This window comes from Anabrus simplex, chromosome 3 (assembly GCF_040414725.1).
Source record: "Anabrus simplex isolate iqAnaSimp1 chromosome 3, ASM4041472v1, whole genome shotgun sequence".
Lineage (NCBI taxonomy): Eukaryota > Metazoa > Arthropoda > Insecta > Orthoptera > Tettigoniidae > Anabrus > Anabrus simplex.
In genome coordinates this window covers 409361247-409374923 of record NC_090267.1, presented here as the reverse complement: position 1 = coordinate 409374923, position 13677 = coordinate 409361247, and the positions used below count along the sequence as shown (strand labels likewise).

Below are 13677 nucleotides of genomic sequence, written 5' to 3'. Positions count from 1 at the left end.
CATTCGGACCGAACATGCAAATGATTAAAGTTTCGTGTCCAATGAATGAATAGCGGGACCTCCTGCGCATCCGAACTGTGCTTGCAACAGGTGTATATAAGGCACGGTTCTGAAGCGTATGCTCAAAGTAGCTGTTGCATTTGACTGCGCTATCTTAATGTCGGCTGTAAGAATGCCACGCCGAAGGAATCGCGCTCATTACGAGCAGATGTCAGAGTTTGGAAGAGGTCGTGCGATTGGATTGAAAGAAGCTGGTTGGTCGAGTCACGCTGTTGCTGGACATTTAGGTCGAAGTGATGCGGCGATCAGATGATGTTGGCAAGCGTCAGCAATGGCGGGCGTCAGCGTCAGGATGGCAGTGGTCGACCGAGGGCCACAACTGCACAGGCAGACAGAGCGATTGTCAGAACAGCTGTCACAGCACCGGAGTCGTCGTTATCAACGATCCAGCGTGTGACCCGCAGACATGTGTCCACGATGACCATCAACAGACCCCTGAGCGAGAGGAATTCACGCTCGCGCCACTCGTTACGCCGATCACCACTCACGTCTGTTCACCGTCAAGCCAGATTACAGTGGTGCCGCGCTCGAGCAATGTGGAAGTGCGCTGACTGGGGACATATAGTCTTTAGTGACGAGTCCCGTTTCCACTGGTGCCTTGATGACAACTGCAGACGTGTTTGGAGACATCCAGGCCAGCGTGGGGATCCTGCCTTGACTATTGCATGCCACACAGCCGCCACAACAGGGGGTGATGTTCTGGGGTGCAATCTCCTTTGATAGCCGGACCCCTCTGGTAGTCATTCCTGGCACACTGACATCACAGTTTTTTCAAATCAACTGTTTACCAAGATCTTAGCTGGAGTACGGGTGCTCATTCGGTTATACTAATTGGCATCGTATATTTTATATACGTACTTGGCTTCCCGCAGCCGTGACAGGTTTTGGACCTTCGAAACGTTCTCCACTCTACTTTGGTGTTTGGCCGCAGCGCGTGACCTTGAGTGTGCCGCATAGTCACCGGGAGCTGGCGGCTTTCTTCTACAGATCTGTTCGTCTGCGAATTCAAGCCTTTTTGATCTTCGCAAGTTGATTGTTAATGTTGTGACTTTGTGCAGAACAGAATGTGATGTCGTGTCTTTGTGCCTAACAGTGAAAAACTGACCTCCAACATTCTTAAACATTTTACATGTTTTTTATGGCTGATGATGACCTAGACTAAGGTCGAAACCGGTCCCATTTAAATAGAAATGTGATTGCTACATTTCTTTCTTTTGAGTATTGAATAGGTTGAACCTCCTTTCCAGTTATTTAATTTTTAGCCCAACAGTTCGAGACCATTTGGCACGAAATTCCACAGGACACCATCCGGGAACTTTATCAGTCTATACCACGTCGAGTGACAGCTTGCATCCAGGCCAGGGGTGGACCAACACCTTATTGACGTCCTCACTTTGTAACGCTCTAGCTCTGCAGTTAATCATTCGATTGTTCTGCACTTTTGATAGTTTTCTTTTTGTCCTTCATATCCACCGATTTTTATCACCATCGGACAAATCCTTCCTTGTGTGTCGTATTTTTTGTTATACAGTGTATGTAGAAAATTCCTTACATTGTAAATAGGCTATTGGAGACTCTCGAAATTATGAGAAAATATATTGTTGTCATATTCTTTTAGAAGCCTGGCCAGGCAACGCATATAAAGAGGCAGTCTTGAGGGTCCACGAACCTACTATGCTGGAGTAGCAGGGGAGAGGTGATACTCCCAGGTGGCGGATAGGGGGCGGTCCTAACCGGCTTGCCGGTGGACTTGAGGGAAATAAAATATCTCTCGTGGACCAAATACACAACCCCCTTTGGGTGGGGGACGCAGATGAAGAGTATACCCACGGTATCCCCTGTCGTAAGAGGTGACTAAAAGAGGCAACCAAGGGATTATCAAATTAGGACTATGATACTAATTGTAATTAGTACCACCATGCAGGGAACACTATGGGTCGCTTTTACTTGCGTGTAGTACCACTTAGGTTTGTGATTAGTAGTGACAGTGTGCGTTCAGGATGCATTTTACAGTACCTGTGATTCGTACCACTTTATGAGCAACACCATGGGTGAGCGACACCATGATTCTGCCTTGCCTATGATTAGTACCCACTATGTGAGGAATACCACGGGGTAGTGTGAGTCCCTGTGATTAGTCCACTTATGTGAAGAACACCATAGGTTTGTGTTGCCTGTATAGGTTTGCGTTGCCTGTAAATAGCGACACAATGTGCGAAACACCATAGGTCTGTGTTACATACCTGTGACTAGTACCATGATATGTGGAATACCGCGAGTCTATGCTACTTCTGATTAGTACCGCAACATGACAAATACTATGGTTCTAATTTCCTAGCGATAAGTACCATTATGAGGGGCCGATGGCCTGGATTTTGGATTCGTTTAGACTACAAGCATCATTGATTCAGTATTGTACTTTAGAAACAGTCCCTTGGTCAGTTATACTATTGTTTAACGCTAGTTGTGGGAATGTGGGGTATTGCAGGTCGGATCCACCGATTGTTTTAACTTCATATCCGTCCATTCATTCTTCGTCCTCAGGTTTTGAATTCAGGTCAGTGGAGGATTATGGATTTTTTAATTGTCCTTACATTTCCTCTCATTTCCTACCATTAGGGGCCAATGACCTAGATGTTAGGCCCCTTTAAACAACAAGCGTCGTCATCATCATCAGTCTTGAGGGTAGAGTAGAGTTGTTAACGAGCTGCTAGTGAAAGTCGTGAACTTGTGTTGTGATTCTGTTGACATGCTAACGGAGTAGTCTTCTTCTTAATCTTCATAGTAGTGTTTTGTTTCAAGGTGGCAGTTTAATAGTGCGTGTGTGTAGAATATGTGTAAATAACTTGTAAATAATACAGTGTACACAATCGACAGCATTTTGTGTGCGTCTTTGTGGATACATCAATCAGCTATAACATGTTAGATTATAGGTTATTTACAACGGTGTCCAATGACTTGCATATGGCTAACACCACTCAAATAGATTTGGTGATGAACTACGGGATCAACATTTACCAGTTCCCGTTTACTATTGAATTATTAATGATCAGCAGTATTAGAACTAACAGTTCTGTGTATATAAATGAATACATGAAAGAGTCTCGATGATGAGCATACTCAAAATATTAGAACCTAGTTATTTTCAAATTTACTCATAATTTCATCCCAGTTTTTAATGTCAATTTGTATATATTTGTTTAATTTGTTTTATGTCAACTGTGTGCATGTACATTTGTTTAGTTATTAGATGTTTTACATTAAGGCTGAAGATGGCCAGCCCCGGCCAAAAACTAGTCCCTAATTAATGTAATTTAGAACATTGCATATTATAGTATTAAAAGGTGGACCATCGCTACATTAATTAAATAATTATATTATAGGTCAGCTGACAATTTGCAATGAATTTGTTCCAGGCACTTGATACTAGTGCAAATTCATCTGTCTTCAAGTGTTCTGATCTTGTTTTTCTTATGTCAAAACACAAAAATCTCTGAATTTCACAAAAACGATTCCTCCCCATAGTTTTGCTGAAGAATGGTAGCCCCCACTTTCTGGACCACAGTTCAAGTTCAGTGCTACTGGCTCCAAGATCACCACAAGTATACACAAGGCAACAGAGGCCTCCAGTTTTTCTGAACTTACTCTAGTGCTCCCGTGGAGTCGGCACCTATGTTTGGAACATGTCGATGTTGGTGCCCTGAATTTCATCCTGAATCTTACGGCAACCCTAATCAGGAGAGACATTGCAGCAAACTGCAAAAAGTGTAAATCAACCTTGCAAGCCTTCTCATCCACTTTTTGGATTTAGACCTGCCCTGCAAAGGTTCAAATCAAGGAAAAGCTTCTTAACGACTTAAGAACGCCTGGGGTGAACAGTGGAGAAAGCTAAAATTGGTAAATAGAAGGAGAAAATACCTCATCTCTTGAACTGGACAAAATGCAGAGAATCACACACAGTACTGAGAACTGGATCGTTTGGACGTTTATAATTTAAAATAATTATTTATGGAACAAAAGTTCTTGTCAACTTTACTCTGGTCGTTTCTCAGAAGTAAAGGTTGCAACAGAGCTCCATCTGTATTTAAACATAATGGTACGGCAGTCTCCACACCACAAGAAATTGCACACACCTTCAACAGGAAATTTAAAAGTAACTTCTCCGTCCCTACTGAGGAAGAGAACATGCTATATTGAAGGACAACATCTACCCCTCTCTTCCCTCTAACCAACCTGTATTTCTCAACAAATGAAGTAAAGGAGAGCCTTCTGAATACAAGACCTCATACCATGACTGGGCCGGACCGAGTTCCAGCAAGAATTCTCAAGAATTGTGCAGTCGCCTTGGCGCCCTCTCTTTGCGCTCTCTTCAACTATTCCATTAATACCGGGTCTGTACCTGTGGAGTGGAAAGAAGCCAACGTAGTGCTGGTTTTCAAAGATGGAGATAAGGGAAAACGTAGATGATTACTGCCCAGTTTCTATAACATCAGGGGTCTGTAAATGTATGGAACATCTGGTTGCTAAATGCATGTTGTATTTTCTCAAGGAGAGAAACCTGTTGAACTCAAACCAGCACGGCTTCATTCCGGGAAAATCCTGCACAACACTTAACAAAAGTCATTGATGACTGGCAGTTCTCTTTGGAGCAGACTGATGTCTCACAAATAGATTGTGTGACTCTGGACTGGAGCAAAGCTTTTGACCAGGTGTCACATCAAAGACTTCTGTTAAAACTTAGCAACTACGGTATTCAGGGTAAACTGCTGTCATGGTTGAGGTCAATTTTGGTGGGTCGAACGCAGTTTGTTATATACGGAGGAGTCAAATCAGACCAAACCACAATTACTTCTGGAGTAATTCAGGGCAGTGTGATAGGGCCCCTCCTGTATACGATTTATGCTCTACACTTACCGGATTGTGTAAATTCGACCATGGCGCAGTATGCCGATGACACAGTCATTTACAGAGCCATGAAAAACGGTGATGATATTGTACAATTCCAATCGGATCTGGATAGTATAGCTCTGTGGTGTGAGGTAAATAAAATGTATATAAATATTAAGAAGTGTAAATATATAAGACTAAGCAGAGCTAAACAACCACTCCAGAACCAACCTACTCTATGTGGAATCCAACTGCCGACTTCTAACTCCATCAGACTGCTCGGTATTCACATTACGGACAATCTGAAATGGAATAAACACGTAGAGGAAGTGAGGTGTAAGGCATACAGAGCGCTAGGTTTCGTCCGTAGATGTCTCTCGGGAGGAAGAAGTAAAGCCCTATGAACGAATTATATATTTCCCTAGTGCGGCCCATACTACTATATGGCCTTCCTTCTTGGCATCCAACGACAATGGAAAATATGAGGAAACTAGAGGGTATCCAGCGATGAGCAGAACGTTTAATTAAGAAACACATCCCCTTAAACACAACCGGTCATTGCCACCAGTGAACTCATTATGTACACAAATAGACGTAGCCTTCCTTAGGAAGTCCCTGACAGACAACACACACCTCTCCCCTTTCCACTGCCTGCAGCTCAATTACCGCTCTGTTAAAAGAGGCCAAGGAGTTACTCTTGTCCCTCCCTTCGCTAGAACAACCTCATATTTAAATGGGTTTTACGCAAGGGCTGCTCGTACCTAGAACCTTCTACCATCTGAGGTAAAGCTGCTTCCTCTTCCTCACTTCCTCTGCGAAGTAAAGAAAATGTATATGTAAATAGAAACCCATATGCAATATATATGACTTGTATAAAGTAGAATTGCAAGAAGGATGGGTGCAAGTACAGGTGTATGTGGGCGAATGTGTATGCGTGCGCGTGTGGGAGTGGTTGTGAATGAGTGTGCAAACTGGGGTATGAGTGAGAGTATAAATGGCTGGGTCTTCTTACTCTAATATTTTCAGGATAAATCATGATAATTATTATTCTAAGGGTACAGTGTTTGGAGTGTAAATATGTAAATTTAAAATTGTCTACATAAGTTTATATGTAAAGATTCAGTAGAATTTATGTACACATGTGGAGATGGAGGCACTTCCGTGTATGTGGGGCTTGCTCTTTCTCCATCTACCACCCCTAAATTTAAGGAAAATAAATAATAATAATAATAATAATAATAATAATAGCCACATTTCCACTGCCTCTAGTCATTTCACGTCCTCCTTCAAGAGAGTCCATCCTTCACAGCCATATAGCAGCACACTCCAAATGAATTATAATACTGTGTATTGATTAGGTGGTTAAACTATTTTCTTCTTCTTCCAGTTTTGATATATTCATTCCTCCACTGAATACACTGACGGACATAAGGAACAGCATCACAGGTGTTGAGTTGTCTGCACCCTGCCTGAGTTGGTTGAGTTGTTCAACTTCTGCAGGTTCACTTTCCACCTGCCAACCTCAGATCTTAGCTATTTAAGAATGGATGTTTTGATAAACAATTTCTTTTGTTGTTGTAGAGGTTTAGTATTGCTTTTCTGTCTTTCCAGTCCAAATGAATATCCTTCATAATTCTGAACAGTATTTTCCACTGAACATTGTCCGAAGCCTTTTCCAGGTCTACAAAAGCTATATATGTATTTCTGTTAAGCTCTAGTCTTCTCTCCAAAATGGTTTTAAGTGCAATAATAGCTTTTCTCGTTCCTACTCCTTTCTTGAACCCAAAATGATCATCATCTAGATTCTGTTCAATTTTCATTTTGATTCTGTTTTTTAATAAGCATGTTAAAATTTTTGCTGCATGTGAAACAGGTTTAGTATTCTGTAATTGGAACATTCTGTTGAATCTCCTTTTTTTGTGCAGAAGTACTGCTTTGCTTTCTACAAAATCGTCTGGCATATCTCCGTTTTCATAGCAGTACTTGGTGATTTTAAAGAGTTCATCCATCAGCTGTTTTCCAGAGTTTTCCACAGTTCAGCAGGCAGTTTGTCTGGTCCAAGAGCCTTTTTCTTTTTCAGCTGTTGCAGGGCTGTTTAAAATTCACTTCTCACTATGGGAGGACCTAGTTAATCTTGTGAAAGCTGCTCATGTTTTATGATGTACTCGTCTACATTGTCAATTTCTCTCCATTATATTAATCCTCCAAATACTCTTTCCATCTTTCCATTACCTCCTCATCTTCTATTAACATATTTTCTTCCTTCTCTTTTATTACACTGGATTTCGTTTTCGCCTTGAATTGCAATCTTTTTACTTGATTGTATGCTCCGTCAGCATTTTCAATTTTCATATCATGCTCTATGCTTTTACAAATGTCATCCATCCTTCTTTCTTTCACCTCTCGGAACTTTTGTGTAACCAGGTTTTTTAGTTTCTTGTATTTTATCATACCTTCTGGAGTATTTCTCTGATGTTCTTTATTTTTTTCCTGAATGAGATTTAGTATTTCTTCAGTCATCCAGTTTTTCCTGGGTTCAAGCGTCTTTTTTCCTAGCACTTCATCTGCTGCCATTGTAAGTGAAGCTTTGGCAGCGTCCCAGTCTGTTCCGTTGTTGTTGTACATGATCATGCCGGTCTTTTCTTCGAATGCTACTTGTGTTAGTGGATCATTTAACTTCTCTAGATTCTATTTCTTGCTTCTTGGTTTCCTTAATTTCTTCAGCCTAATTCAACATTTTGCTAATACTGGGATATGGTCGCTGTTGATGTCTAAACCAGGGTAGCTATGGCATGACATTACCTGATTTCTGTACCTTCTCTTAACTAGAATGTAGTTGCCAGTTGCCTGGATATGGCACTGGTGGACGTAGGCATATCCCCAGCTACCATGATATTTCTGTGGATAATGCGCAGTGATGCCTGTGTTGTGTTTACAGGTTGCACAGTGAAAAGTGATCTTCTCTGCTGTTATTATCTCCGAAATCCTTCCATGTGTAACATCTTCTGTAGGGGTAAAAGATCTCTATAGGTCGACGCCCAGAACAAATAGCATTTTAAAAAGATAGAAAGTGTCTTCTATTAGACATGTCAAATACAGTGTTCATTATGATCATGTCCTCTTCTTCACAGAAGTCTCATCATACGTTCTCCATCATTTGTTCGTCTTAGACCAAATCTGCCAGCATCTTTTCTAGTACTATTGCTGACAACCACAGCATTGAAGTCTCCCATTATGATTATGTTATCTTTGTCACTGTTTAATTTATTATATCTTCTGTTTTATTATACATTTTCTCAACTTCATCCTCGTCATGTCCAGTAGTAGGGAAGTATACCTGTATTATTACTATATCTGTTGGTTTGGCAGCTATTTTCACCATCATTATTCTATCATCGACATGATATGTATTTAGCACGTTGTTTGCCCACTTCTTTCCTAATATTACAGCTACTCCATATTGTCCACCATTTTCATTTTCACTGTACACAATTCTGAATGGGTCACTGTGGAAATCACCTTTGCCAGGCCATCTAGTTTCACATAATCCCAGGATGTCTATTTTGTTTTAATCCGTAATTAGTTTGTGTTCTTCTAGTCTTCGTGTTCTTAGCATTGTTCTTGTATTCCATGTCCCTATTTTAATCCCTTCTCCAAACTTCTGAGGTTTTCACTTGCTGATGACCTGGGATACCTCAGTTACTCCCCTGCCGGATTTTGGTGTCTGAGTACCATGATCTGTAGTATCTAAGTTATAGTTCATACTATCCATGGTTGCTATACTAGGAAAAATAATGTGGTGGTTTCCCGTTGCCTTCCACATCGCAGTTTTACTGCCATTCAAGTCTTCCTGACCATGCCAGTAAATTGTCAGCAACAGTCCAGTAGACACCTTTTAGTCCTGCACTGTGCTGTTACTGATAGCGCTGCTTCCACTACCAGGAAGAGAGACTCCAATAGAGTAAATTAATGTATTATATGGGTCCACCTTTTCAGTACAAAATGTAAATAGTTTAAATTACATAAATGATTAGGGACTAGTTTCGACCTAGTACTAGGTCATCATCAGCCTAAAGCAAAATTAAAACACAATTACCGAATAAATTAAACAATGTAAAGACACGTATGGTCTCGTAAAAGTACATACCATGTGAGATATTGTGCAGCACTATGTTAAAAAATAACTCTCTGAAAGAGATTCATAATAAGTCCAGTGTATATTAAAAAGATGTTATAGATAGGAATCCTTGAGTTGCTGGAATATGCTGGCTCCTTTAAGATGCAGGTATCCAGTTGAAGAACCACTGAGCCGAAGTCACATAGTTTATTTACGATTAAAGACCAGTGCGCCGTATAGCATTAAAAAGTTGATAGGGATGGAAATTTTTCAGTTGTTGGTCAAGGAATTCAACATATGCTGGCTTCTTAAATTTGCTGCTGTATATTCGAAGAACAACTGAGAACTGAGATGAAGTTACGTCATGCCTTTCCAGCATCCATATGTTTTTACGTCTATGAATATCTTAAAAAATGACGTAACTTCATCTCAGTTGTTCTTCGAATATACAGTAGCAAATTTACAAATATACAAAACTATCACTTAAAACATCAAAACATAAGCAGTATGTTATATCAGCAGAAGAATAGGCTGCAAGATCGTCTAGAATGAAGAAGTTTTGGGAAAAGAAGAAATTATCAAGTTTAAAAACATGAACTTATTTTTTGATGTACTTTGAAGATTTTATTGTATAAGGTTGATTTTGGTGCTCCAATTTGGGCGTAAACAGTGTAAGTAAATAAATAAATATTAATATTAACATTGATGCTTTCACAGCCTGTACTTGTAGACATAAGGTTTTAATTGTTTTTAAACGTAAGGAGTTTCACCTTGTTTTCTCGACATGGCGTAAGCCCAAAAGCCTATATCATGTCTATAATAATAATCATATTGCCTCAGCTATTGTGTGCAGACATTTTAATTTGACTCCTTTTGGCTGCCTGCTCATCAATTTCAATGTTCTGTTTTTCTTTGGGCCTTCTAGATGGCAGAGTAAACCAAATCTCTCTTAGGCATCTGTGGTTTATTTTTAATGAATTTTATTGGGTGAATACCAGATGTGTCACCAGAGAGATCTTTTACATGCTAACATTGTACGACAGGGAGTGTTGAGTGGATCCTTGCGTGCCTTCAAAAATCCAACCACTTCTGCCGGGTTTGAACCCTCGATTTTATGATCTGGAGGCTGACACTCTTATCACTGATCCACAGAGAGAGCTATTTAATAATAATAATAATAATAATAATAATAATAATAATAATAATAATAATCACTGTCAGCCAAATCAATCATTAAATGATGTGGCCTCTCTTAGTCATAGATCCAAATAGGCTTGTAACAGTCTTCTCCAGGTTTTGTGCAGTTCTCTGCCAGGTGACATCAGCAATCTTCCTGATATCTCTGTCCAATTTGTCTGGTGGTCTTCCTCTAGGTCTCTGATGTTCTTTCGGACTCCAATCCAGCACTAGCCTCGTCCATCTTTCATCATTGTATCGTGCAACATGGCTAGCCATGTTAGTGATCGATTGGATGTCAACTGCTCTTTTCCTATCTTTCCTTGTATAGCCAGTAATAGTAATAATAATAATAATAATAATAATAATAATAATAAATATTCACAAGGTTTCTTTTTACACTTGTTTTATAGGGTAAGGCTCCTTATTGTTGCAGAATACTTTTCTTTCATCACTGATTTATTCCCTTATGTGATTGATGGAAAGTATATATCATGAGGAAGAAGGTAATAAAAAAGGAGTGTGCTTGATTTCATCCATGTATTGCTTACTTTAAATAACTGGCATACCCTAATACATTTTTAATGGTTCTTTTTCCAGAGAGGTGTAAGAGTTCTACTGGGAAGATAACTATTAAGAACTTAAAATTTAGTTCTGTGTATGAGGAAACCGTGCGTCAAGTTGAGGAGCAAGCTAGGCTAAAGGCTGAGAAGTACGAGGAAGGAGAAATCTCTGATAGCAGTGCCAATCCTTCTCCCAGTGATCATTCTGCTGTTGAAGACATTGATGGAAATGACAGTGGTGTCTTCATAAAGCAGGAATCTGTTGTACCAGGCACAGGTATAGAATAATTTTGTGCAACAATTTTTTTTTTTTAAAGCATCAAGGCTTACTGTTTGTATTGTACTGTATTTAAATGATGTAGTGTGGCTTATGTTGTAGTAATAATAATCCAGTTGCTAAATCAAAATATTATTTAACATTTTTACATAGTTTCCAGTTGTCACTAAAAGGATGAAATCACAATGATGAAATCTAAATTGGGTAAATCAGTTTTATTTGAAAGAGGTTTGTCTGTTATGTGCTTCAGTATTTACTGGCTTGTATTAATATTGGTAACTTTCATAAAGGAAATTTGTTTCTGTCATTAGCTATTTAAACATAATTCACTTCAAATATTTTTCATAACACTATGTGGGGTAGAGATTTGGCCTACAACAATTAGAGATGAATACCATATTCAGGCAGCAGATATGATGTTTTTGAGGAGTATGGGCCAGAAAAAAAAGGGAAAGTTAAAAATAAAGACACAAGGAAAGCAATTAAATTGAGAAGTTGAAAGATAAGATAGGAATAGGTCGTGATTGTTTGGATACATCACACAAGTAATCAGTGAGAGGATGTCAATACAGATTTTGGAGGTACAGCTGGATGGGAAGAAAGATCAAGAAAAGATGGTTGGAAAATGTAATATGGACTAGACCACAGTACTGAATGAATAGTGGTGGAATGACCAAGAAAATGAAGAGGAACCGTATTAGCCCCAGCCTGGAATAAACTGGATAAGGGGAAATAATTATAATTTTGTGTGGCTATTTCTGGCTGAGTGCAGCTATTGTAAGGCATGAGGGTGGGCGGCATCTGCCATGTGTTGGTAACTGTGTGGCATTGTGGTGGAGGATAGTGTTATGTGTGGTGTGTGAGTTGCAGGGATGTTGGGGATAGCACAAGCCCCAGCTCCCAGGCCATTGGAATTAACCAATGAAGGTTAAAATCCCCGATCTGGCCAGGAATCGAACCCGGAATCCTCTGAACTGAAGGCCAGTTCACTGACCATTCAGCCAACGAGTTGGACACAAGGGGAAATGGTGGTGGTGGTGATGATAATAAATTGAATATATTGAAGTTCTGCAAACAAAACTAATATGATGCATTGCGAAGGAATTGTTGAGACCAGTTCTAATTAGCAGGCTTTGCATAATTATGCATTTGCACATTGTGTATGCAATTGAATATTCAAAGCAGTTTTATCTTAATAGTGCATATTTTGGGGTTTTCCTCCTATTAGGGCATATTTCAAAATTATTTTTCGTCTTGAGTGTAGACATCAGCTTCTGCTGGACACTATTGGAAAATTTGACATGTACAGTATTTGAGATAACTGAAGTGTTAATCTGTGCCAGTTACCCTCAGGTAGGCTGTTTGACAGGTCGGCAGCATGTTTAAATTTAGCAACACCAGCTCTACATCCGGCCATGGCTTTGTCTACCTGTAATGTAATTAGATGGGTACTGATTCTTGGAATTTCCCTTACAATAGGGCTGTCTTTTCCTCATTTTGTAAATAGTTACCTTTCATGCACAGTTAGTTCTTGTCAGTCTTACTTTGGTTGAGCTGAAACAAGTTGTGGTTCATAATACGTTCAATAGCTGTATTCTTGCTACTTAAATTATAATGCTGAGAAGAGAATTGTTAGTGAAGTACTGAAAGCATATGTATGCGTGTTTCAAGACTTTTCAACTGACGGAAGTGCGTTGTTTTGCAAATACTGTAGCACAGTCGTAACTGCAACTAAAAAGTATCAAATTCAACATCATCTTCAAACAGGGAAACACAGTAAATTGAAAGAGGTAAACTTGAAACAAAAACACCAGCCCTCTTGTAACCACTGCTTTAGTTAAACCTGGACAAACACAAATTAAATTCAGTGAAAAGTTGTGTAAAGCATTCTCTCTGCAAACATCCAATTGGCTAAGCTAAACAATAAGAACTACTTCAGTTTCTGCAGGAGTATGCGATGAATCAACAATTAGGAAGAATTACGTTCCTGAGCGTTATAACCCTTTCAGACCGAGTACGCACAATTGTGCGGGTTCGTATTTTAGTTATCCCTGACCGTATTTGATGTTTTTTCGGCGCTACACCGGACTGCAGTGATTGTGCAGGACACGTGGTGTGTATTTCAATTGATTTTAGTATACGCTTGACCGCCAGGGTGAAGGAAGAAGAGTTTAAAAAGCACAGTTGATCGGCGAGATGGCAAGAAGCAGTAGTGCCGAAAGTAAGTATTTATTTACTGCGTTTATATTAATCTAGAAGCTTTACTGAATACCGGAATATATTCAATGAAGTGTGTACATTGGTTAGTGAACGTAAATTTTGAAGCTACACCATCGTACGTGATACAACGAGGTTTTGAATTTTGATACGCACAATTGTGTGGGTCCTGTTTTTGAGATGTTAGTTTTTATTTTGTAAAATAAACTATTAATATGTGTATTGAGGAGCAGTTTAGTCAGTTCTTGACGTACAAACAAAAATTCACACCTCCAGTTTTCTTTCAGGTCTGAAAGGGTTAAAGTAATGTTAGGTAAACTAAGGGGAAAAAATGATGGAAAATATATTTGGGTCTCACTAGATGAAACAACGGACGTGGA

The 13677-nt window shown here is 39.5% G+C and overlaps 1 protein-coding gene across 6 annotated transcripts in view; it reads left to right on the top strand.

The window, feature by feature from the left end:
- Positions 1-13677, top strand: part of LOC136866438 (protein Son) — a 372657-nt gene that overhangs the window by 55762 nt on the left and 303218 nt on the right. For all 6 annotated transcript variants that reach the window (XM_067143378.2, XM_067143379.2, XM_067143377.2 and 3 more), the window contains exon 2: positions 10841-11080. In XM_067143378.2, coding sequence (XP_066999479.2) covers positions 10841-11080 — 240 coding nt within the window. The remainder of the gene's footprint in view (positions 1-10840; positions 11081-13677) is intronic.